At 39.5% G+C, this 26,983-nt stretch overlaps 2 protein-coding genes and 1 long non-coding RNA gene across 3 annotated transcripts in view; 1 reads left to right on the top strand and 2 right to left on the bottom strand.

Annotated features, from left to right (window-relative positions):
* MCM9 (minichromosome maintenance 9 homologous recombination repair factor) overlaps positions 1-26,983 on the top strand; it is a 126,263-nt gene that overhangs the window by 23,791 nt on the left and 75,489 nt on the right.
* Positions 2,343-18,512, bottom strand: ASF1A (anti-silencing function 1A histone chaperone). Its single transcript, XM_010353247.2, has 4 exons — positions 17,975-18,512; positions 10,949-11,064; positions 5,710-5,886; positions 2,343-4,110 (listed from the first exon to the last, which is right to left on the bottom strand). The coding sequence occupies exons 1-4, from the start codon at positions 18,081-18,083 to the stop codon at positions 3,898-3,900; spliced, it is 615 nt and encodes a 204-aa protein (XP_010351549.1). The 5' UTR covers positions 18,084-18,512; the 3' UTR covers positions 2,343-3,897.
* On the bottom strand, positions 18,713-19,293 carry LOC115896869. The gene is made up of 3 exons (XR_004056775.1): positions 19,236-19,293; positions 18,997-19,046; positions 18,713-18,814 (listed from the first exon to the last, which is right to left on the bottom strand). It is a non-coding gene; the product is annotated as an uncharacterized LOC115896869 (long non-coding RNA).

The following is a 26,983-nucleotide window of genomic DNA, read 5'->3' as shown; positions in this document are numbered from 1 at the left end:
ACTTCCATCATTGCAATGTGGAGCTTCATTCGTAAGTTGTAATGATTCTTTAGCAAGTACATTTAAAAACCTTTGCAGGTAGAATGTCAAGTCAAGATTTGATTATAAATAAAGTGACCTAGCGAATTTAGAAAAAAAATATTTAAAAAAAAAATGTTTGGGCTGGGTGCAGTGGCTCACACCTGTAATCCCAGCACTCTGGGAGGCTGAGGCAGGCGGATCACGAGGTCAAGAGATGGAGACCATCCTGGCTAACACAGTGAAACCCCGTCTCTACTAAAAATACAAAAAAATTAGCTGGGCGTGGTGGCGGCGCCTGTAGTCCCAGCTACTCAGGAGGCTGAGGCAGGAGAATGGCGTGAACCTGGGAGGCGGAGCTTGCAGTGAGCGGAGATCGCACCACTGCATCCAGCCTGGGCGACAGAGCGAGACTCCGTCTCAAAAAACAAACAAACAAACAAATGAACAAAAAGTAGGTTTGATGCTATTTTGTATTTTTACAGTTTTGACTGGGTGATGTTTCTGGTCTTCTGAAAACAGACTCTTGGCTTCACACATTTTAAAAGTATTTGCTGCTTGTTAAGGAAGTCAGATTAACTTCCACTGGCCTAATGAATGCTCAAATTTCTAATGAGAAATTTACACTTTAAAATTTATCATACAACAGAAAATGGCCCATTAATGGTCCCATATAAGTGGAAAACTGTTGTTAAGGGGGTCTCAGGTTTTGAAATATAAACAGTATATTAACCATCGACAAGAATGGATCTCTGGAATTGAGAAGAGTAGACAAACTTCAGGATACTAGGCACGAATATATAAAGAACATTTCCCATGCATTTTAAGTCCGTATGACCCAGTGTTCTAAGTTCTGTATAAAATGACACCAACAACAAATAAAGACGGTCCCCAAGTAATTATGTGGAATGTTTCCTAAGTAATTATGTAGAGTGTCAAGAAAATCTAGTGGATGACTGGTAATTTCAGAGTATTTGGGCAGTTTGACAGTGAATTGCTGCTGATTCACTGGATTAGTGAATTAGTATAGAAGTGTATTAGCACATTTCTTCCTTTTTAATGCAAAGATCATGATCCAAATATGAGAGAACAAGTACAGGGAATATAAATTTTACGGTTGCAGAATAGTTATTGCTACTTCTGGTCTACCCAAAGGGCCAGACTAGCCTTTCTTCAGATTGTGTATTGCAACCCATTATAGAGATGTAAAAGCCAATTCAGTGGGTCAAAACCAGCACTTTCAAAGTGAAATACAATAAAAAATACCAAAATACTGCATAGTAAAGGTGCACTAAGGGTGTGTTTTCATGAAAATTTTTAACATAAATATAAACTTGTTATGGAGTCGTGCTTTTTTTTTTTTTTTTTTTTTTGAGATAGAATCTAGCGCTCTGTTGCCCAGGTTGGAGTGCAGTGAAACAATCTCGGCTCACTGCAACCTCTGCTTCCTGGGTTCAGGCGATTCTCCTGCCTCAGCCTCCTGAGTAACTGGGATTATAGGTGTGCACCACCACACCTGGCTAATTTTTGTATTTTTAGTAGAGACAGGGTTTCACCATGTTGGCCAGGCTGGTCTTGAACTCCTGACCTCAAGTGATCCACCCGCCTCAGCCTCCTCAAGTACTGGGATTACAGGCGTGAGCCACTGCGCCTGGCCCTAAGCTTTTTGTACCATGGATTATGGTAAAAAGTTTTGATAACTGCTGCCATCGACATGCTTGGGAAAGCTAGAAACCCCAAATCCTAAAATTAGACAGTACAGTTATATGGGGGCCTAAAGTTGTATAAGGTTATGAATGGGCAAATAAATGCACGCATACTTCTTCAGACTTCTGTAATGTTTTCTCAGCCCAAATAATACCCTTATTGCCTCCATCTTAGTGGCATAAGTCATTGGTTCATGTTTATATTCTCAGGACACAGCTATTTACTATGATCAAAAGGGTGGAAAACAGTTCTTCAGATATAGTATCGGTAAATGAGGCTAGACCAAAGGGGGGAAAAAAAAAACCTATGTGCTAGTTTCTTAGTTTCTAATGTTTGAAGTCTAAATCTATTTTCAGTCATTAATATAAGAAAATTCTTAAGAGTGATAAAATTTAAGATAACAAAAGGTAATGGTTTGCATGTCACAAGCTTAAGTGAAAATTGGTTGTCCATTTACAAATTGATACAAAAACCTAACCCTTTAATGTCACTACAAATAGATTGTTATAATTAGAATAAAAACTCAGCAGTAAATGGCTTTATTTGGTGATTTGGCTATATATGCTTTATTTCTAATAAGCACATGTGTTGTTCCTATTATATTAACCACTGAGCTCTTTGTTGGAAAGTAATGCTTTTATTTTCATTTTAATATTTTAACATTTTTCTTTTAATTGCAATTAGACAAATGAGATTTTCTTTATATAGTTTTAACAGTCAAGTATTTTACTTTTAAAATCTATGAACTAGTTAATGGACAATATTTTAATAATCTGGTATATTAAATTCAAAGTTTAACATCTGGCAAAACTTTTGCTTCACAAATTCACTTTTTTAGAATGATAGGAAATATATACAACTCAGAATCCGTATTTAGACAAATGCCCTTTTCCTTTCCTCAACATAAAAGCTTTAAAAAGTGCAGTATAAAAGTTTTAGATATGAAGGCACTGCATAACCTGCATCATATGGCTGTCTTGCTTAGCTGCAAGAATAATGAAAATATTCTACCCTTAATTTTATGGAGCGTAAGAAAATTTTTGAGGAAGGACTTAACTCTCAAAGAAAAAGAAATCTTTTACCCCATTTAGTTAATGAATTCCTTTCCAAGATTGCTTTTCAAAAACTTGTTGGAAAAGCTATCTAGAGTACGTCAACCACAAATATGCCTGATCTCATTCTGCATGAGTGTCAGAGGAAATGGGGAAGAGTACTACAGGTGTGAAAATATATATATTTCCAAAATAGTAACATATCTATTATGATAAAGCTAAATATACCTTTCTAAATCCATGGTTTTTATATAAATATTGCCAATAACATGATCTATTAAAAGAATTTTTAAAGTTCATGGTATTTTTAGAAATCAAATGAACAAATTTAAGCCATTATAATCTCCTATTCTTAAACATAGGGAGTTTGTATTTTCTCCCGATATTGTATTTGGTCTTAAATTCATTGGGCAATAATGATGTATGATTCAAGAAATGCTGATATTCTGAACTCTGTTATAAAAACAAAAACCATAGCCAGGGGACCTTTTAAACAATTAGCCATGTTTGTTATTTTCTTACAAAGCAAATCAAATGCTGTCCAACATCACATGAACTGTAATAGTAGCCATAAGAGGCTTCATGGTGGCTTGGAAAATTGGATCCTAAAGTTCTTGGTAGCATATAGTTGATTTCAAATCTCCTTTTTAAGGACATGCCAAAAAAGAATGGAAATCTGCCCCTTAAATTAAAATGATACTATATGTCTTCACAGGAAGAAACATTTTAGTTGAAGTAAACTTTGTTCTTTCAAAGGCCAGTAAAATAGTCGTCCAAAGATTTTGTCCTGGAGGCCAAGACATCTTTACAACCTGGTCTAATGATTCATGTTTCTTTATAAGTGCTTTCATTACATATACAGGAGAAGAATATAATATATATGCTTTAATCAGATTAGTTTCAGAACAAATAAAATAACACATTAGAGAAAAAATTACTTAAAAATAGTTGTATTTATATTCCACAATTTGTTCAAATACTGGTTTTCTTATAAACTTTCTACAGGATGTTTTTAAACAAATTCTTCACATTGTGTTTTGACTATGTACTTACGGAATTTCAGGGAAATAGTTCTGTGTATTTTTAATAGCTTAATTTGTACTAAAGGGATGATAGGTGGTCACATGCAGTCCATGTGGGATTCTAACATGACATTTAGTGAGTTTTCTGATGTGGACCATCCCTTTGATGCTGAAGGTAATGCATCTGTTGAAAGAAGTGACTGTAGATTTGGATTACTGCTCTCTGCATCTTCCAGTTTTTCTGTGTTGTCTTCCCAATTAATGTGGAATCTTGTGACCCTGGGATTAGATGCCAAAATATTCCTTTGAAGCTAGAGGAAAAAGGAAACATCCAGATGGTAAACACTACAAAAGTTAAATCACCATATACAAATAGGAGCTTACTAAAATGGTTCATGTTAGTACTTCTAAAGGGCTAAGTTCATATACAAAGGTATAATTCAAGTTAAGTACCTTAAATATAACTAATAAGGACTAGGGCTGTAGCAAAGAAGTTATTTTAGACGAACAGAAACAATATACGGAGAATCTGAGGGGATTCGTCTGGCTTTTTAACTACTTAACTCCTACACTTCTGTTTTCTAAAAGAAAGAATCTCCTCTTTTGAAAGTGAATGCTTTAGAAGATGCTTTATTTAACAAGCTACTATGTTGTTTAGATATGTTTTCAAGGAAAATGAAAAATTGTCAAATACATCTTATTATTATTAATGGTTTCCTACACCTTTTAAAGACGGCTCATTCTTAGAAACAGTCCCGTTTCTTTTCTTTTGTGCTATACAAGGTGCTTCAGAGATAACAAATTGGATCAATGGAAGGTACCACAACAAGGGTGAAAATAGTCCTGCCTTATTATCAGAAAGGAGAACATGAGAACATTCTATTCTGTTGCCATGTAATTTTTCTTGCATGGTCTGGCAGATAGAGTGCCATGTTCAACTTCATTTACTGTGCACTCACAAAATCACCAGTTACTAAACTGTTATAGTTCCCAGTGAAAAATCAGAAAGTACTAAGTATCTTTAAGAATGCTGAATCATAGATTTCATCTTCTCACTCAGAATTTAAGCTGTTTTCAGTTACCAGAAATATTTAAGACCATTAGTTTAACTTCTAAGAATAGCAGATAAAGCATATAGGTGTTTTGAGATAACTGTTCGCAGAAAAAACAAACACAAAACTTTCTCTCACAATTTTGGGAAGAGTTACACACAAAAATATCATCATTGAATAATTAGTACAACAAAAATGAATTTGTATGTCCTAAAGGTTGAAATGAACAGAATCATGATGGGAATAATCAATATGGGAAATGCTATACAGAAAGCCATAAACAAAGGCCTGTCTCTTACAAGAAGTACTTTCGCTGGGCGCGGTGGCTCACACCTGTAATTCCAGCACTTTGGGAGGTCGAGGTAGGCAGATCACTTGAGGTCAGGAGTTCGAGACTAGCCTGGCCAACATGGTAAAACTCTGTCTCTACTAAAAATACAAAAATTATCCGGGTGTGTTGGTATACACCTGTAGTCCCAGCTACTTGGGATGCTGAGGCAGGAGAATCGCTTGAACCTGGGAGGCAGAGGTTGCAGTGAGCTGAGATCACGCCACTGCACTCCAGCCTGAGCAACAGGGCAGGACACTATCTCAGAAAAAAAAGAGGTACTTTCATATTTCTAAACCATCAGAGATGCTCAAGGTGTCTGCCTACATTAATTACTAATGACTCATCTGAAGGTAGGGTTTAAAGTCATCCATGGTAATGGAACAATAATTAGTTTGCCCAGTTGGCATAAGGACCTCAGATTTATTTTATCTCAAAGCCATTTTAATAGTATACTATGAAATTGCAATAGCAACTGCTTTAAAAATTGCATAGTAAAAGTAGTTAAAAAGGAATAGTAAGAACATTACCTTAGAAAAGTCTGGTTTTACTGGCGGATTTTCCCTTAATTCTGTCTCAGTATATTCATTATTTACATAATAGCCAACTCTAATAAATTCTTGTCCTCGATAGGTACAAGTAATTAGCACAACAGTTACGCCTACTGCATCTGCATCTGGAATGAGTCCTGGATTAGGTGCATCAGCCTAGAATAAATTAAAAAGAAAAGAAACACACACACAAAAGGCTGTTAGTGGCAGGCAAGACTGGAGTTTCAGTTACCTAGAACCATCAGTTGAGGATGCAACAACAAAAACTTGGAAATCATACTGAGAAGGAAAATGCTCATTTTTGACTGACTTATAAGCTGGAAAAGACAGTTCATGTTTTGCCACAGCATACATAAGGACCCTCGATACTTGAAAGCATGACTGCACGCCTAAAAGGAAGAAATTCTGGCTACACTGCATGGTGATTCATGAAGGATTATACACTATTCATTATAAAACCATAGTCAGCAATTGATTTTAAGCTTTTCAGTCATTATTTTCAGACCTAAATTAGTAAGTGTTATCTCCTCATAGCCTGTTGTTCACAAATGTTTATTATACCAGTTTCCCTCTCCAACCCAGGATACTTATGTTCTCATACCCACTCAACCACCCCCACAGGTATTCTAATAGTAAATTAGTGTAAAACTGAAAATGAGGCTGGGTACGGTGGCTCAGACCTGTAATCCCAGCACTTTGGGAGGCCGAGGTGGGTGGATCACAAGGTCAAGAGATTGAGACCAACCTGGCCAACATGATGAAACCCCATCTCTACTAAAAATACAAAAATTAGCTGGGCATGGTGGCGCACGCCTGTAGTCCCAGCTACTTGGGAGGCTGAGGCAGGAGAATCGGTTGAACCTGGGAGGCAGAAGTTGCAGTGAACTGAGATTGCACCACTGCACTCCAGCCTGGCAACAGAGTGAGACTCCATCTCAAACAAAACAAAACTGAAAATGAGATGGAAATAGCTACATAGCAGATTTTCAAAAAATATTAATAACCCTCTATTATGAATAGTTACTTTGCTAGACTCTACAATGTAGTATGCTGTTTAAACCACACATAATGTGGAAACCAATGAAGGTAAAGATTGTTTTAGGCAGATGTCAAAGACCTTGTTTTAAATCAAGCTATTGTAATGTGAACCTTGAGGAATGCAAAAGTAAATTGAGTTAGACTAGACTAAGAGCATGAGTGAAGGGCATGGTCCCATCCACCGTAGTGTGCAGGATAGTAATGAGATGACCGAATGGAAGGAGCCATAGGCTGGGGAACACAGGCAGTGATGGCTGAGGCATCTGAGGCAGCCATTCTGGGTGGTAAATGGATCAAGTCCCAGCAAATTAGCTTACCTGTTGCCAGGGCACCAAGGAATATTCCTGGGCCTAGATGAGCACTTTAGCCAATGCCTTAGCTTGGGAAAGTTGAAGACTAATGTTTACTGTATGCCTAACACAGGTAGATGATACAAAAAGACATAAAATTGCTACCTAGTGTCCTAGGCTAAAAATCTCAGTCACCCTCACTCCCTTATCTCCTACATCTAGTTAGTCTCAGCATTTTTCATTTCTGGAGGCCGAATTCATGTCATCTCCTATCTGGAATATTACTTAGAATTTTCTAACTGATCTCCCCAGCTATAGCCTATCATTTGCACTGCTACCAGCATTAACACAGATCTGTTCCTTTCTCTTTGGTTTTAAAACCTCAGATTATTAAAACCCTCAGATGAGTATTCCCTTCTCTAAAGGATAAAATCTCAGTTCTTTAACTTCATTGATAAGGCCCTTCTCAGTTTGTCTCCAACCAACATCTCCATTCATACCTCCTTTAACTCCACCCTTGTTCTAGAGATATGAATTACACAGGTTCTTTAAAACTTGGTGATAAATCTTTCACACTCTGTCCGAGCACAGTGGCTCATGCCTGTAATCCTAGCACTTTGAGAGGCTAAGGTGGGCGGATCACTTGAGCCCAGGAGTTTGAGATTATCCTGGGCAACATGGCGAAACCCCATCTCTACAAAAACAAATTTAAAAAAGAAATATTTCACCCCCTGTGCTTCTAACATACTGTTCCCTTGGCCTGAAAGGTCCTTTACTCACATCCTGAAAAATTCAACCTTTAATCTTTTTTGGAGCTTACATTGAGTGTATTCTCAGTGATGCCCTTTCTAACTCAGAAGGTAGAATCAATAGATTCCTTTTTTATGTGCTGATATTTCTTGTCACAAATTCTTTAAGAATGTATGTCCTGCGATCTAAACATGTTTATTTTTCAGTCTTCTCTTCTAGATGCTACGCTTTATCCAGGGCAGGAGTCCCATCCAGTTCATCTTTATAATCTCATGTGTGGCTCAGCTCTGAGCACTTACTATTTTTGGATTTATTCGTAACTCAGTTCCTGCCCCGAAGGGGTTTATGATGTCTTTGGTGAGACACCAGGATAGGGACAGCCAGCCTTGTCCTGGAGAATATGCTGTTTGTCTTAGAGATTCTACACACCCCTGCGCAGAGGGGTTAGATTACTTCCAGTGTACCCAAACGGATTCTAATATACCTGGAAGTGGGTGGAGATGGGAAATACATAATAGTTCAGTACTGCTATGAGAACTCTTCCCCCATGTTGCTTCCCTTCAGTGAATTGGTTCTAGGCATGTTTCTGTTTTAAAATCTGTGGTAAATATAAAACATTTTTTTTTAAAAGCATTTTACAATTTGAAAAGGATTCATTTTGAGCAAATTTGAGTAGAGAAACTTGCAGGCCTTTCAAATAATTTAGGATGCAGAAGTGATGAGTAGAGATCTTTGTTTTGACTGTAGCTGGCAATACTAGGCAGATGTCTGGACATCTTCCTGGTAGCCTTTGACTCACTCAGAAGAAAGACATGTTTAACCATTTAGAGAGGCAAAATTGTGGCAGACCAGGAGATGACTATAGCAGTTTTAAAACACAAAAACAAAAGCTGTAATTTAGTCTCTTTCTGTTGATAATGGTGAATTTTGCAAAACCTTCAGGATGAATATACATTGTGCCTCCTCTGTTCTTTTTTGCAACATGTACACTGACACCAAGGTAAAACTACGTGAAGATCACCGGCAGGAAATACTTTTGAATACATTTTTTTCCTACAGCACTTTCAGCCAAAAGCTTAGGAGTATGCTTAATAACAAACACAAAAGATTTTCAGGTTTGTTTCAATAACAAGGCATTTATTTGTAAGTTCTTATAGTAGCAAAAAGAAAAAAAAAAAAAAAAAACCATAGGTATATCAGTACATGTCAACCCAGGTTTCTCTTACTGTATCATGAATTATCAGTAAAGTATGGGTTCTCCAAGCCTGTGGGTCAAAGCAAGTCCTACTTTTTTATATAACAGTTTCAAGAAGTTAAGAGAATAAAAATGTAGTTCTAATTATAGGAATCGGGCACTATTTATGAGTGAGTGAGTGTACTGTTTTATTCCCCATAACATTTTAATGAGATAGAATATTATCCACACTTTATAGAAGACTGGAGTGACTAAGGGAGGAGGTTAGGGAGATAAAGTCACACAGCAATAAGCAGAGGTGTCGGCATTTGACCTGTATCTGTAACTGCAGTGCTTCCTCCTGCAGGGCATTCTGTTACACCCATGTCTTTTACAGGGTTATGCACTCACACAACTTTGATTAACAGCACTTTTAATTCATATATTTAATTAGTATATTTGAGCTTTTCTTAGCTATTTCTTTTTTTGTTTTGTTTTGTTTTTTTTTGAGGCGGAGTCTGGCTCTGTCACCCAGGCTGGAGTGCGGTGGCCGGATCTCAGCTCACTGCAAGCTCTGCCTCCCGGGTTTACGCCATTCTCCTGCCTCAGCCTCCCGAGTAGCTGGGACTACAGGTGCCCACCTCGTCGCCCGGCTAGTTTTTTGTATTCTTTAGTAGAGATGGGGTTTCACCGTATTAGCCAGGGTGGTCTCAATCTCCTGACCTTGTGATCCGCCCGTCTCGGCCTCCCAAAGTGCTGGGATTACAGGCTTGAGCCACCGCGCCCAGCCAGCTATTTCTTTAGAAACAGCAAATTATTTGTTGCTTTTTAATCAAAAGTACTACGGCTAGGAAACCAAGATTCTAAATTCTGTATTTAGGACAGAGGAGGGAAAGGTAGCAGCTCTAGACATGGCATGTGTCTAAGTGATTCTTTGCCAGTTTCTGATAGGATTATTTGACCAACGGTATTCATTTAAATTGGTCCCATCTGTGAAGTGAGAAAACCGAGGTCAGGCATAGGAAGAGTTAGATTTTCTTTCTGGATTAAGTCTTTTCAGTGAGTTCCACTTAACTGATGGGACTTTGTTGGGTTGAAATACTTGTAACAGAAATTAACAGTAGTTTTAAAAAACCTATGGCTAGTTACTCTTTGGTCTGTTACAAATATCTCCCTTATAAAGAAGCGTGCATAATTGAGGAATAACTGAATGGTTTCATATAGCAATTTAACATGGATTAAAAGAAGTAACACTTTTGAATATAGAAAACAATGTCTGAAGCCTTGGTATAGATCCAAATACTCTCAGTGGTATCTAAGAACATAATTTTTATTACTAGAACTTCTCCTCACAAATACCTATTGGGGTAGTAAATTTGCAAAAGTAGTCCTCTATAAGATAATGTAGATTATTAGATGCTTTAGTAAACTCTGGAATGTCATTCCAATGATCCAAGACCACACATCTCTATCCACTAAACATATCTGTTAACCTAGCTCAACTACTGATTATGCTGAAATAAAGTTGTTTTTGTTACATCATCAGTTATAGTGGCTAAAACCATAAGCTGAAGATGCATATTACTAACAATGCCAGTTAGTTTTAGATATTTTGAATCCATGTTTTGGTATGCTAGACAGCCACCTTGGAAGTCTGATACTTAGATGCTATTCACAGGAAGAGCCCAAAATTCACCACCCTGTGTGCCATGATACAGTATAAAGTTTACTGCAGGCTGTGCATCTCCCTAAAATAAACATCACATTAACATCTCTCAGCATATAAAACCAGGAAGTAAGAGTTCCTTTGTGACAGACTGCCTAAAACAAGACGGAAACAGATTAAAAGTGAATGCAGCAGAAGCAGAGTTATTTAACCCAAAAGAAAAGGGATAAGAGTTATAATAGATAATATAGTCTACTTCAAAACATATGTGGCATACACATTTACCAAGATTAATCTTACCTGAAATACAAACATATGCCTTCCTGCAGGAACAGGACCCACTAAAACAGAGTCTAAAACTTGATCGTATTCTTCACTTTCTGCAGAGCCCACATAGATAATTTTCCATTCCAAGTCTAGGGTTAAAAAACCAAAGCATTACTTCATATTCAGTAATTACATTACCAGATGACATCAAAGACCCTTTTAATGTCCACTTAGCCACTTACTGGCTGTTAGGCTTCTCATGGCAATCCAGAAAGGCAGTGAAATGCTCTTTATGAAGTTCTTACCAGATTTCATACTTTATATCAGAGTTTCTCAAAATATTCTTTTGTGAGACACTAGTTCCTGGACAGTGCCTCACAAACAAGATAACATAGCCAAACACTTGGGAAATGCTGTAAACCTTGAGGATTCATAAAGCACACTGGCATACTAAATTTTCTGAGACATCCTTCAGTAAAGAACACCAGTAACATTAATCCAGCATTTCCCAAATTTATTTGGCTATGGAATCCCCCTTTTTTTGTATGTCATCTTTTAATGCCCTCCTCAACACACTTTGGAAGGGCAGCCCTATACTATGTTGCAGCGATCTAAATAATCACAGAGCTCCAAAGTAGCAAAATTATTAGTAAAACCTCCCTTGTGGCTCAGAAGTAAGTGGCTTCAGCTGATCACCTGTCTAAAGGACAACCATGGGGTTTTTCCCTTATGCCACCCCCCTGTGTCGTACATTCTTTAAACTGGGAAGAGGAAACCAAGATCTTTACACCACATGATACAATAGAGTATACACAGCGGAGATAGGCAGGAGGAAAAGACATTCATTCAGGTGCAACTCAAGGCGTTACGTGTAATTCAATATAGCAGATTTTACTGAGCATGCTTTACAATGTGTTCTGTGAAGTGAACCCAGAGATGAGTAGAACTCTTTGGAGGAGTCTCCTGTTTAGTCGGGGAAGAAGATAACTTTGTAATACAAACCATCTCTGAGAGACCTCTTCATATTCTTTGCGTATTTTGCACTGTGGGGCCTGCCTCTTGCATTCAACACACTGTTACATAAGCACTCCCAAAGGGTGAGTTTCTGGGTCACTTATGACAATCTAGTTAGTGCCATCATGTGTTGCTGTTTTTGTGTAACTGTAGATATTTTTGTTCCCTAAGTTGATAATAGAAATAGTAACGTACTGCTCATTTATATTGTATTGTAAACTACAATCAACTGAAAGGTCCTTTTATTTTCTCTTATTAAGTCAGTAATCATTTTCTGAGGACCTATTATGTCATGGCTCTGTCCTAGAACTAGACCATTTATATTTCCAGCTTCCAGCACATTTCCAGATGCAGGGTGCTGCATCTGACATCTCCTGAGATCATCTGTTGATGAAGATAGAGAGGAAATAGGCAATATAAGTATCTCATCAGAGGGAACGGCAAATACAAAGGCCAGAGGTAGGGTACACTTGGCAAGAAAAAACAAGGAGGCCAGGGCTGGAGCAGAATGAAAGCAAGGGGGAAAGCAACTAACCCTGTAATTGAGGATGAGGGGAAAAGCCAGATCATGCGGTTTTGAAGGCTATCATAAGGACTCTGGCTTTCACACTGAGTGGCATGGGAAGCCATCGGAGGGTTTTGAGCAGAGCAGTAACAGGAGCCAACTTTCTTTCTTTTTTTTTTTTTTTGAGATGGAGTCTTGATGTGTCGCCCAGGCTGGAGTGCAGTGGCACAATCTCCGCTCACTGCAAGCTCTGTTGCCTCCCAGGTTCACGCCATTCTCCTGCCTCAGCCTCCCAAGAAGCTGGGACTACAGGCGCCCGCCACCACGCCCCGCTAATTTTTTTGTATTTTTAGTAGAGACGGGGTTTCATGTGTTCACCAGGATGGTCTCGATCTCCTGGCCTCGTGATCCGCCCACCTCGGCCTCCCAAAATGCTGGGATTACAGGCGTGAGCCACCGCGCCCGGCCCCAACTTTCATTTTAAAAGGAATGCTTTGATTGCTGTGTTCAATATAGAATGTAAGAGGACAAGGGAAGAAACAGAATATTTCAACAATTGAGGCAAGAAATTATGGTGGCATGGACCTCATGTGGCCATGGGGCTGTGCAACAGTTATATTCTGGATAAAATTCTTTTTTTTTTTTTTGAGACGGAGTCTCGCTCTGTCGCCCGGGCTGGAGTGCAGTGGCCAGATCTCAGCTCACTGCAAGCTCCGCCTCCCGGGTTTATGCCATTCTCCTGTCTCAGCCTCCCGAGTAGCTGGGACTACAGGCGCCCCCCACCTCGCCCGGCTAGATTTTTTTTTTGTATTTTTTAGTAGAGACGGGGTTTCACCGGGTTAGCCAGGATGGTCTCGATCTCCTGACCTCGTGATCCGCCCGTCTCGGCCTCCCAAAGTGCTGGGATTACAGGCTTGAGCCACCACACCCGGCCTTGTGGATAAAATTCTTAAGATGAAAGCAGCAGGAGCCACTTTTGCAGGGGGGTGACATGGGGTGGAGGAACAATTAGGAGTTCATTTTAGACATATTTGAGATGTCTGCTATCTAAGTAGAGATACTGAATAGGCAGGATAAAAATTTGGAAACTGTCAATGATATGTTAAGCTGTAAAAATACATGGGCTTGCTCTAAGGAATGAGATCCGAGACCTCCAAAGATAAGAGGACAAATAAACAAAGTAAGTTACAAAACAAGTGGCAAATGAGGTAGGTGACCCAAAAAGCAAGTGAAGAAACTGTTTTAAGCAAGTGGTGTGAAAGGTACTAAACCAGCCAAGTGAGGATAAGACTAAGAATCATCACATAGAGTGGCTGGGCGCAGTGACTCACGCCTGTAATCCCAGCATTGTGGAAGGCTGAGGTGGCTGGATCGCTTGAGGTCAGGAGTTTGAGACCAGCCTGGCAAACATGGTGAAACCCCATCTCTACTAAAAATACGAAAATTAGGAGTGGCACATGCCTGTGGTCCCAGCTACTCGGGAGGCCGAGGCAAAAGAATCACTTGAACCCAGGAGGTGGAGGTTGCAGTGAGCCGAGATCGTGCCACTGCACTCCAACCTGGGCAACAGAACGAGATTGTCTTCAAAAAAAGAGAAAAATTATCACATAAAGGTTTTCATAAATTTTAATTTCATATATAATTGTACCACTACATATAATGCCCTTGGATCCTAAGTGGTATAAATTGGCATCTGTGGACTGGCATAGGAACACAGCCATAATTTATAAACCTATTTTAGAAAATATCTACTGTATGCTGGGTATTAGTCCTGCCACTTCATACCTATTGTTTAAACCTCAACAGCTTCATCATATGGATCAAATTATTACCATTATGCAAATAAGTTGAGGCTCTGAGAAGTTAAGTAATCTACACAAATTCATAGTTTGTACATCAAAGAATCAGAATCCAAGCTATGCCTACAAACCCCGGGCTTCTTCTAAAAACCTAACTGGGAAGATAAGATAAATTCTTTCTAGCTCTGAAGTTAGCAGTGGAATAAGGGAATTTATTTGCAGGGGAAGTGAGAGCAGAGGCGATGGAGAGAGAATCTAGCCTTAACAAGAATAGGCTGCAACTCAGGGAACACTTGTACATTGATTTTTATGTTTATGGGATGCTTGCTATAGTTACTGAGTTTTACATGCTCAGTACTTTTTTATACATTGGCATCAGTTTTTTTTTTTTAAACCCAGCTTTCATTTCATTCCTCTGCCTCCTGTATTTGAGGGAGAAAGGGTAAGGTCAGATGCTTTCCATAAGTTCTCAGGTGAAGAAATCTGTTCATTTAACGTTAACTTTTATTTAATCACAGTAATCATGATTAAATGATTTACCCAGCCTGAAAGTATTTCCATTTGTGGTGAGAGTGAGTGAATGAGGGAAGTCATCAAGGGATTTTTTAGCTAATTACACTACTTGGGAAGACCTGTGGTCTAGTGGAAAGTATGTAGGTTTTGGAATTAGAACAAGCTGAAGTTGGGAAGTATGAAACACCGTGCTCAATTCTGGTATAAGTATTCAATTGAGAGTAGCTGTAATTAAGATTATATATACATTTAAGAATGGCAGGATGGTCAATCAAAACTTGTACAGGCTTGGTAACCATCAAGCACATCCAGCCAGGATCTCAGGCTGTCTTAACCCCTGATATGAGCCCTATATTAGAAAGAATCAAATTATCTTAAGACCAGATATTCCTCACAGCTTTTTCTGAAGCAAAGTTACAGGGCAGCTCTTAAAGGAAAGTAAATGTTTGGGGGCTATTGACGAAAGTATGAAAAATGGTGGCCAAACTCTGCTTTGAGACTTGAGGCAAAATAACTTATAAAGAAAATTCTTTTCAAAATATTCTATAGTTTGGGCTGGGTGCAGTGGGCTCACTATAATCACAACACTTTGGGAGGCAGGGGTGGGAGGACTGCTTGAGCCCAGGGGTTCGAGACCAGCTTGGGCAACATGGCAAAACTCCATCTCCACAAAAAATTAAAATATTAGCCCAATGTGGTGGCACATTGACTATGGTCCCAGCTACTCAGGAGGCTGAGGTGGGAGGATTGCTTAAGCCCAGGAGGTTGAGGCTGCAGGTAGCTGTGTTTGCACCACTGTACTCCATCCAGCCTGAGTGCCAGAGCCAGACTGTCTCATTTAAAAAAAAAACAAAAAACTATAGTTTAAGAACAGAATTTTTAAAAGAACTATAATATAAAAGTATGGAACCTATAAGAAGCCTTTGCTAAATAAGTAAACTCAATTTCCTTAATCCACATAGCCTCTAGGTGGAGTATATAGGCATGGCACCTTTTTGAAAGATTCCTTTGCAGCTTCAGTATGACTCAGCTTAAAATATTTTTAAAAATACTAAATAAATGCTCAGTAATGGTGCCTAGGAAGTGAAATATACCATTGGAAATAAGCATATTTTTGACACCAGTACTGTAAAACCCTGATGTGATTCAGCTGGGTTCTGAATGGATCCCAGTTAAAAATGGAACATGTTTTGGCTTTATGAATGGCTGGTTTCATCCATGCAATGTAAAAGCCCTGTAACGACATCCTCAGTCATCTATCTTCTTTGTTCAGAGCTGACTCCTAAGATGGAAGGCATCACTTGAGAAATACCTGTAATTTGAAGAACTTCTGGTGGTATATTTGAAAAACACTGTGGTGTAAGTTGGAATGGACCGATCAATGGTTTTTCTTTTGTCTATTTTTATATGCAGTTGGCAATAAAAAAAAAAATTACTGTTGGGTGTGAAAAATGGGCCTGGTAGCTGCAATGCTTATATTAATAGTAGTATCATACAGATGACTTCAGAGTAATAAGAAAAATACCCCTAAGTGTTGTCAATGGCCTATTTGAAATTATTTTAATAAATGAATCATCTTTCACATAGTGTTATCAATGGCCTATTTGAAGTTATTTTAATAAATGAATCATCTTTCAAAATTTGCCCTCTATATGTATGTGCATTTATGCTCTATATGGGTTTACAAAAAAAAAAAAAAAAAAAAACAGAGGGGCACATGTTAAAGTAGTAATTGTGATTACCTAAAGGAGATAGGCGAAGGCATTGAGTACAGAGAACTGTTAACTTTATATATGCCTGTACAACTTTCTAAAAGTTTATTACAATGATATATAGTTTTATAATTAAAATTAACCTTACATATGATATATACATTTTAGAGATTAAAAACTAGTTTTTAAAATGAAAAGTTTTACATGCCACGATTAGCCAAATCATCTGCAAAGCATTTTAAAAATACACTTCTAGTTAAAAGAAGTATGTCCCTCATCGATGAAGTTAAACTATTTCCCCTTCAAAACTGGCAAATGAAGCACTGAATTACTTTAGTAAAATATAATTAAAGCAAAGATAATTGTCGTTTGAGCTTTCTAAATATTTATTACTAAACATATTAAAAATACGTATTTTAAGACCTTAAAATATATGTAGAAAAAATACCAAGAATTCTTGGACTGACATGAGGAGTTTACCTAATTTCCTAGCCTACGTTTGTGTTTCATGTTTAGGGTGTGTTCTGCATCTGGATGTGGAGTTATTTTAGATTTCAACACGCTCTTAAAGAAAGTCTTCAGACTGTTTAGAAGGCAGGGATTAAGTCCTGGAAATTATTTAAGTATCTTATTCCTGCTCTTAGGCTCTTAGGTTAAATGTAACTTCCTAGCTCAGCTCTATTTCTCTTCCTGAGATTAGCTTTTCGTCATTAGAGGAAAGGAGTCCACGTTGGTTGGGGAGCCTGCGCGCCAGCATCCCGGCGCATCCCGGGCACCGGCCGAGGAGGACCGGCCGAACAGGACCCGCGGCCCCCGGGGAGCGCCGGCGCCCAGCCCGCGGCGCGGAGGGGCCGAGCCTGCGCCCGCCTCCCCCGCTGGTTGGTCGAGGAAGCCAGAAATCAGCGCGAGGACAGCCTCGCTCTCCTCCCCGAAGCGGCCAGGCATGGCCAGCCCGGAGAGTGCGGCGACTCCACCGTGAGCTCTCGAGAGTTACTACCTCCCTTTCGCCGGGGGCAGGCGGGCGAAGGGGCAAGAAGAGGCGCCGTGCGCCGGGGTCGCTGGCCCAATTCTCGACTGGGGTAAGATGGCTCCGCTCCGAACTCGCCGGCGCGACCACACGCACAGCCTCTCCCTTCCCAGCCTCCGTGCCCGGGCCCGGAGGGTCGCTGAGCCTGTTGGCGGCGCTGAGCCAGCCCGGCGCGACCCCAGGAGGCGCCGCGGGCGCGAGTGCGGGTCTCCGAGCTGCCCGCCCGCAGACAAAGCTGACAACATGGCTACCTCCGCTCCTCCGCTCAAACAAGTTCCTCGCAAGTTGAGCCCCGCAGGCGCCTGGGCTGCGGCGGAAAGCCGCGCGCGCCTCGGCGGCCGTCGACCATCAACTTCAAGTTTCCCTCCGCAGAGCAGCCCGCGGCCGCCAGGCGCCGAACACAGCCGCCCAGCGCGAGGCCGGGCCCGGGAAACTTTCAACGTCTGCAGCCTGCAACTGACAGCCCGGGCGCACGGGCGCCGCACTCACCTTCAGACAGGTCCTCGATGCACTCGAAGGTGATCTCGAACTGGAACGGGTTGTAGAAAGGAGAAGGGTTATCCAGCACCACTACATTGTTCACCTGAACCTTTGCCATATTTTGAAAAAAACACAAACAATGGGAACTGGGGCTGGTTGCGGCACAATAAAGTCCAGCGCGCGGCCGCTCGGGAGAGCGCAGACCCCCGCCCCAGCGCCGGCCCGACGTTGTGCAGCGGCGACTTGAGAAACTTTTTTTTCCTCTTTTTATTTACACGGGAGCACTCCACAGTGTTTTGCAGCTTTCCTATTTCACTAAACTACAGCCCATTCTGCTCTGATAAGTAGCAGCGTTGCCCTCGATTGGCTGCACCCGAGCTCTGACCCTCCTCCTCCAGCGAGGGCCTCGGCAGCCAGCAAGATGGGCTCCCGCTCCCGGAATGGACTCGGAAACTTTAACTGCGGCTCCACCTGCTGGTGTGGATTAGGACAAAGGCGGAGAACAAAGTGAGTGGAATAAGGGCTGGGAGGCCCGCGCGGAGGCCGCCGGCGGCGGCGCGGAGAGGGGCGGCGGGGGCGTGGCCGCGGCGGGGAGGCGTGGCCGCGGCGGGAGGGCGCGCTCCGGCCGACGCCCGCCCCTCCAGTTGGCCTCGTGTGGGTGTTTTGGCGTTTTTTGTTTTTTTGTGGTTTTTATTTTTATTTATTTTTTTATTTTTTAACGCTCTTTTTACATCACTGCAACAGCTTTGCCGGCCTTGCTGAATTTAGCAGATGAGAATCGGTGTTTACACTGGGTTAGGTTCAGCTTTCTGTGTATCGGGTAGTATTTGGAGTAGAGAGAAAGATTGCCTGCAGGGGAAATAAATTGCATGTTATAGACCGATGTCAGCTCGAAAGGAGCAAAGCCATTTTGGAAATGTAGCTCTTGGCCAGTATCTACGTTTAGGCACGACAGCGCCGTTAAGCAACACAAAATGAAGGGCGAGGAATGATTTTCCACACACTGTGCTTGGAAAATTTAAATAGATAACCTTTGGGCTTACACCTGGGCATCTTCTTCGGAGTCCAGATCTGGAAAGTCCTAGAATAAGAAAAAAATCACAAGAGGTGTGATCAGTTATACCCCAGGTTACTGCCATTGGGAGAGCATAGCAGGAACATAAAAGAAAATGGAAGTGTCAGGAGACCAACAGGGCAACAAACATAATAGAGATGGGGAAAAGAACACGAAGACATAGCAAGACATTTGATCTTCAAAAAAATTTCTGACCTAAACCATTAGTAAAGCAAATTCTGAGGAGCCCTTGCTTGCCTGTAACCAGTTGAGGTCTGAACTGAGGAAATGTTGATTCGTTTATGCTGCTTGACTACCATTGCGGGGAAAGAGAAAGCTTTTAACATATTTGTGAGCCTAAACCGTTTCTATTTAGTAAGTGGTATAAAGGTTTGTTTTATTACCTGCTATCCATAAACCGTCACTTTTTTCCTTAAATGTTGTGAATGAAACCACCAAACTTGGCCAAATTCAGAGAGAAAATTAATTCTGAAGTATCTGTTCTGGAAGAGTTTTCTCTTAGTATAGTGCCCAGAATTTTGATTTGTCATTCTTTGGGCATTGTTCATACTTAAGTAGGTGGCTTTATGATGAAACGTTTTCATCTGATGGTCTTTTGAAAGTTAATGTGAGACAGCTAATGTCAGCCCCTCCTACGTTTAGGAAAACCATTTAGAGTGGGGAAGAGTTCCCTTTTTTTGTCAGTGGATTGAACAGTTAGATACAGGACCTACCAGGAAAGACTTCTTCAAGCCAGTTGTTGGTGACATTAGAGTATTAAGAGTCAAACCATGGTGATAGACACAGATTTTTGTGACTGATAAACCATATACTCTTCATTCTTATTGGTACTGGTTCTAACACTAGCTAAGATAAAGTGGAAATTGCTATATGCTGTAAGACACTCTGTATGTGTAAGGTAAAATGACCATTTGAAGATTAAAACTCCTGTGAGACTGGTGCATGCAGCTGTCTGATTATTACAGGTACTCTTAAGAGGAGAGTCTAGTCATTCTCATAAAAATGACATTTTATGCTTGTTAAAATCAGGTGCATTTTGCAGTCTGACCATAAGTGTTACAGTGAGACTCGTTATAAAACTCACTTTTGGTGGATGTGCAGCGTGAAGGACTGAGAAGATCTACCTGGATACCACTAATGTGGCTTATTTTCTTTGAAACTTTTCGTTTAACACGTCATATACCATATACAACAGTATTTAAGAAGAAAAGATTCCCCGACATTTCACTGGAAGCTGCAAGAATTAGCTCCAGGCTTCTCCTGTCTTAACTCTTGTATTATTGCTTGTCAGAAATACTAAAGGGTCGTTGAACACTTTGTGCAATAGTTTCCTCACCATTGACACTACCTTACTCCAGGAGAGATCCAAAAGGATTCCTCAGATATGTCCTGGCATATTTCTAATTTAACTGATATGCTGTAGGAAAAAAAGAATTGTGAAAGCCTCTGTCTGGTTTCAGAGGCAATCAATAGGACCTGTTGCTGAACAACTTTGGTGACTCCCAAACAGCTAATTGTACAACAGATGGGTCACTGTGAATGTCTTCCTTTATTAAGTACCCAAGGGGGTCCCACGTGATGTTTGGAGGGCTGCATGGAATGTAATCCCCCAACCACTTCTCACTCACTGTGGGTTACCTGGAAGGATGACTGAGAGAGATTTTATCAGCTCTAAGATGAACAAAGCCTAAGCTAGTGCTTAGGGCAGAAATAAATGAAACTAGTTACTTGTTGTTTTAGACTGAATTATGTCTCCCCCAAATTCGTATGTTGAAGGACTAATCCCTGGTACCTCAGAATGTGACTGTATTTGGAGATTAAGTTAAATGAGGTGGTTAGGGTGGGCCCTAATCTGATCTCACTGGCGTCCTCATAAGGGGAAATTTAGATTTACAGAGAAGCACCAGGGTCACAAGCACATAGAGGAAACACAGCAAAAAGGTGGCTATTTGCAACCCAAGCAAAGAGGCCGTGGAATAAACCAAACCTGCCAACACTATGATCTTGGATTTCTAGCTTCCAGAACTGTGAGAACATAAATTTCTATTGTTTAAGCCACCCAGTGAGTGATATTTTGTTATGGCAGCTCTAACAACCTAATATAGCTGTAAAATATTTTTCCCCTCAGAACTAAACTTATTTGAGAATATAATCTTACTGAATCCAAATATTGATCAGTTCCCAAGCATTTCCTGTGGGTGAAATGACGTGGTCGTTTAGCCATGCCAGTAAGGGTGTGGCATATATGGAGTGGTGTGCTGTTGCCATTCTTTGGAGGAAGTACATACCACTGGCCATATAGCTTGAATTCTGAAGACACAAGATGCAGCTTACTTGCATGGATTCACGACTCTTCTACAGAGAAGTGAAACTTGAAGTCAAGTTGAGGTCATACACAAAACAAGATGAAAGAGCGAATTCAAATATACTAGAATTGAATTAAATCAAAATGTGCCAAATTAAAATATATTAGAACTAGGAATTAAATTGAGTGTCAGCCCCTGCCTACTGCAAAAGTTATCATAGGAATGCAAGTACTAACCTCTAGCTTTTGTTCAAATCTAGATTTCCACCTGGGGTAATTATACTATCACTGTGTTGAATTATCTTCTCATTTGTATTATTACCAACTTAAAACTTTTTCTCATGTAAGGCTTGTTTCAATATGGTCTTTAGTTAGTTTAAAATGCTCCTTTTTATTTATTAGAAATAGGTCAAAATTTAATGATAGTTTTAAATAAAATTTTCTGTATAAATGTAGAGATTTGATGGAGTTTGTGGACATTTCTAAATGGAGTAAATTGTACAATAATGATTTCAATAATTATTACATAGAGCAATTTTTGTGTGAAAATTTTATGCTAGGCTCTATGAGAAAGTCTAAGACATACAAAGACCTTATGGTTCAGTAGGAAAGGTAACTAATCAAATAAGTATGATGCAGAATAGAAAGTGTTAGATGCACCTGTAACCAGTTATGTTAAAATAGGCAAAAGAAAAAGTGTTTTCTTGACCATTTGTAAAAAACTTTAAAATACCTATGTTTTTGAGCTTCACAAACAGGAATGGTAAGAGGGTAAGATATCATCCCATATATGAGGATGCTAGTGCTCAGAAACCCATTCCTCTAATGACTGTCCTACCTTTGTACTCTCTACCATGTCAGGTAAATTTTAGAGTGGGCTTCGTATGTAGAAAAAATAGATTGCTATCACTTTCTGGAAGAACCTATAGGCTGGCGGACACTCCAGTAATGATTTGATTAATGAACTCTTGAGGAACAAAGCTCCATTAATGAGTTGGTCCAGGTGCATACTGGGAGAGAGAAAGAGACCCAGCCAAGGCAAAGCTGGGGGAGGCTCCACACGGGGGTACTACAGATGTCAAGCCTCCTGTTGAAAAAGGCGTCCCTTGGAAGGTGTAGGGGATGGAACTACACATTCTGGAATGCATCCTTATAGTTTTTATAAGGTTTCCATGTCTGTTACATAGTGTACCCTCTCCCCTTCTCTGCTCCACCTCACTAATAAAAGTTTCACCCTTTTGTGTTCTTTGCTACCCACCATTGTGTTAGAAGTTTGTTGAAGATATAAGCTATATCTGATCCCTTATCCATAGCTGGACTATACTGTAAAATACCTTTTAGATAACCATACATTACATCAGTCAACTTTCTGAAGCACTGTAATTACGTTTATTGGCAGTTTCTTGGTGTTTATATTATTATGTTGTTTTTGACCAGAAGAATATGAATGGAAATGCCTAAAAATTATTTTCTGTTTCTTATACTTAGTTTTTTGCCCATGTCTTCTTAGTCCTCTTATCAATCAAGGTCTTTCTAAACTCATTTCTTCTTGAACTCAGTCTCTACTTGCAGTCCATCTTCCTTCATGTTTTATAGTATATTCCATCCTTTTCTCTCTAACCCTCTACTGCTCTCATTCATCAGAGGTTCACTTTTTAATACCAGAAAAAAAAGCAGTAATCAGTAGAGAGGACTCAAATCTTTAAAACATCTCTAGGCTAGACCACTGCTTGTACAAAGCCATTGCTAAGCATAGCAGCTTTTCTAGTTGGTTACTATAGAGACAAATGACATTAGATGGAGTCATGCTTGGCAGAAGCTAGGCAAGTAGGCTTTGTGAGATTGGAGGCCTCATATGCATGATCATTTAGAAAGAGTCAAAAACCAGAAAGGATAGGGAGGGGAAATGCTTCACAAAAGAGCTAATAGGTAATTAATTGGTAGAAATTTGGTTGGTAGAATTTGTGCCTGCTAAGGCTTTGAATCCAGCATACAAAGAATCTACATCCAAGTACCCTCTGGTATGATTACACAGTAATTTTTTTAGATAACAGCTTTATCGAGATAGAATTCATGTAACATTTAATTCACTGATTTAAAGCGTCTGAGTCAGTAGTTTTTAGAATATTCAGAGGTGTGCAGCCATCATCACAATCAATTTTAGAGTATTTTCATGATCTCAGAAAGATACTTTGTAGTCTTTAGCACATCCCCCTCCCCAGCATATCCCCCAAGCAGTAGGCAAGCACTGAATTACTTTCTGTCTGTATAGTTTTGCCTATTCTAGACATTTCATATAAATGGAATCTTACAATATGTAGTCTTTTATGACCAGCATCTTTTAAGCATAACTTATGTTTTTGATGCTTTCATTCATGTGTCATATATTGATGCTTTATTCCTTTTTATTACCCAATAATATTCCATTGTATAGGTATACCACATTTTATTTGTCAATTGATGGATTCTAGGTTGTTTCTACTTTTTGGCTATTATGCACAATGCTGCTGTTAACATTTGTATACAAATTTTTCATGGGATGGGACAAATGTTTTCATTTCTCTAGGTTTATGCTTAGGAGTGGAATTGTTGGGTCAAATATTGTAACTCTTTTTGAGGAGCTACCAGATTGTTGTTTGTTTGTTTGTTTTGAGACGAGTCTCACTCTGTTGCCCAGGCTAGAGTGCAGTGATCTCGGCTCACTGCAAGCTCTGCCTTCCGAGTTCACGCCATTCTCCTGCCTCAGCCTCCTGAGTAGCTGGGACTATAGGCACCTGCCACCATGCCCAGCTTTTTTGTATTTTTAGTAGAGATGGGGTTTCACCGTATTAGCCAGGATGGTCTCGATCTCCTGACCTCGTGATCTGCCCACCTCTGCCTCCCAAAGTGCTGGGATTACAGGTGTGAGCCACTGTGCCCGGCCACCAGACTGTTTGTTAAAGTGGCTGTACCATTTTACATTCCCACCAGCATTCCAGTTTCTCCATATTCCCACCAACACTTGCTGTTATGTCTTTTTGATTATAACCATGGTGGTGTGTGAAGTAGTATCTCGTTGTGGTTTTGGTTTATATTTCCCTGATGGCTAAAGATGTTGAGCATCTTTCATGTGCTTATTGGCCCTATGTATATCTTCTGTGGAGGATTGTCTATTCAGATCATTAACCACCCCCTCCACCCCTTTTTTTAAATACAGATGGAGTCTCACTCTGTTGCCCTGGCTGGACTGGAACTCCTGGGCTCAAGTGATCCTCCCACCTCAACCTCCTGAGTAGGTGGAACTACAGGAGCATGCCACCATGCCAGCTCTTTGCCTATTTTAAAAATTGGGTCATTTGTCTTTTTATTATTGAGTTATAAGAGTTCCTTATGTGTTCTACATAAAAGTCTTTTGTCAAAACATGATTTGCAAGAAGTTTCTCTAATTCTTTGGATTATCTTTTAATTTTCTTGGTGGTGTCCTTTGCAGTGTAAAATCTTTTAGTTTTGATGATGCCCATTTAATGCATTTTTGTTACATTAGATTGTGCTTTTGATGTCATTTCTCAAAAACCATTGCCTAATCCAGTGTCATGAAGATTTACACCTGAGTTTTCTTCTAAGAGTTTTATTCTTTTAGCACCTTACATTTGGGTCTTTGATAAGTTTGAGTTAATTTTTGTATATGGTGTGAAGGGGTCCGAATTCATACTTTTGCATGTGCTTGTCCAATTTCCCAGCAGCATCTGTTGAAAAGACTATTTTCCTAATGAATTGACTTGGAACCTTTCTCAAAATGAATTGACCTTAAATGTATGGGTCTGTTTCTGGACAATCAATTCTGTTCTGTTGATCTATGTCCTTATGCTACTGCTACATTGTCTTGATAACTTGAGGTTTGTGTAGTATGTTTTGAAATCAGGAAGTGTGAGTCCTCCAACCTTGTTCTTCTTTTTCAATATTGGCTATTTGGCATCCCTTGAATTTTCATATGAATTTTAGGATCACTCTATCAATTCTGGAAAGAAGCCACCTGGGTTTGTGACAGGGATCGCATTGAATCTATACATCCCTTTGGGGAGTATTGCTGTCTTCATGATAGTGCCTTCCAATCAGTAAACATGAGATGTCTTCATTTATTTAGTTTGCCTTTAATTTCTTTGAATAATGTTTTGTAGTTTTCCTTCTTTCTTTTTTTGATTTTTTAGGCTGGAGCACAGTGGCATAATGATAGCTCACTGCAGCCTTGAACTTCTGGGCTCAGGCGATCCCCCAGTGTCAGTCTGCAGAGTAGTAAGGACTACAGGTGTGTGTGTGCTACCACACCTGGCTAATTTTTTAAAAAATTTTTTGTAGAGACAAGGGTCTCACTGTATTGCCCGAGCTAGTCTCAAACTCCTGACCTCAAGCCACCCTCCCACTTCAGCCTCTTGAAGTGCTGAGATTACAGTGTGAGCCGCCACACCTGCCTATTGTCTTCATAGTATAAGCTTTGTACATTCTTGGTTAAATTTATTCCTACATATTTTATTCTTTTTGATGCTATTGTAATGGAAATATTTTTCTAAATTATATTCGGATTCTTCTTTGCCAAGTGTATAGACATACAATTGATTTTTTTTTTATATCCGTCAGTCTAGCTGAGGCCATTTATGAGTTTCAATAAATTTCTAAGGATTTTCTGTATACAAGATCATGTTATCTGTAAATAGAGATAGTTTTATTTCTCCCTTTTCCTTCTGGATGCCTCTTGTTTCTTTTTCTTTCTCTCTTTTTTTTTTTTTTTTTTTTTTTTGACCTAATTTCCCTGCCTATAACCTGCAGTACAATGTTGAATAGACATAGTGACAGCAAACATCTCTCTCTCGTTCCTGATCTTAATGGGAAAATTTTCAGTCTTTTATCACTAAAAATGATATTAGCTGTGAGTTTTTTGTAGATGCCTTTTGTCAGGTTGAGGAAACTCCTTTGTTCTTAGTTTGTTGGATGTTTTTATCATGAAAGGGTATTGAATTTTGTCAAATGCTTCTCCTGTTTCTGTTGAGATGATCATGTGCTTTTCTTTGTGTGTGTGTGTGTGTGTGTGTGTTTTTTTTGATCCGTTATTCTACTAAGGAGAATACTATATTGATTGATATTTCAGGTGTTAAATGAACCTTGCATTCCTGGAGTGAATTCCACTTGCTCATGGTGTATAATCCTTTCTACATAATGCTAGATTTAGTTTGCTAGTATTTTGTTGAGGATTTTTGCATCTGTATTCATAAGTGATATTGATCTTTAGTATTCTGGTGATGTCTGTGTCTGATTTTTGGTGTATGGGCAATACTGCCTCATAGAATGAATTAGGAAGTGTTTCTCCCTCTTTTCTCTCTATAGAAGAGTTTGTGAAATTTTGGTATTTGATTCTTTAAATTTTTGGTAGAATTCACTAATGAAGTTATCTGTGTTGTTTTTCTTCATGGGTGGTTTTAAAAATTATTATTATTACTAATTTAGCCTCTTGTTTATAGTCTATTCAGGTTTTTTTTTCTCCTTGAGTTAGTTTCAGTAGTTGGTATAGTTCTAGGGCTTTGTCAGTTTCATCTAAGTTACCTAATTGGTTGATGTAAAATTGTTTATGCTGTTCCTTTACAATCCTTTTGACTTTGAATAATAA

Source organism: Rhinopithecus roxellana, chromosome 4 (assembly GCF_007565055.1).
Source record: "Rhinopithecus roxellana isolate Shanxi Qingling chromosome 4, ASM756505v1, whole genome shotgun sequence".
Classification (NCBI taxonomy): domain Eukaryota; kingdom Metazoa; phylum Chordata; class Mammalia; order Primates; family Cercopithecidae; genus Rhinopithecus; species Rhinopithecus roxellana.
Note: the sequence above shows the minus strand (reverse complement) of the source record. Positions and strands in the feature narration are given on the sequence as shown.

What these genes read in the sequence shown, in the direction of transcription:
- ASF1A (XM_010353247.2), bottom strand. Translation starts at nt 18,083, where the DNA reads ATGGCAAAGGTTCAGGTGAACAATGTAGTGGTGCTGGATAACCCTTCT. An exon ending in CATCGAGGACCTGTCTGAAG is followed by an intron (nt 11,065 to 17,974) that starts GTGAGTGCGGCG and finishes TTTTAACCCTAG; the next exon opens with ACTTGGAATGGAAAATTATC. An exon ending in GGCATATGTTTGTATTTCAG is followed by an intron (nt 5,887 to 10,948) that starts GTAAGATTAATC and finishes AATTTATTCTAG; the next exon opens with GCTGATGCACCTAATCCAGG.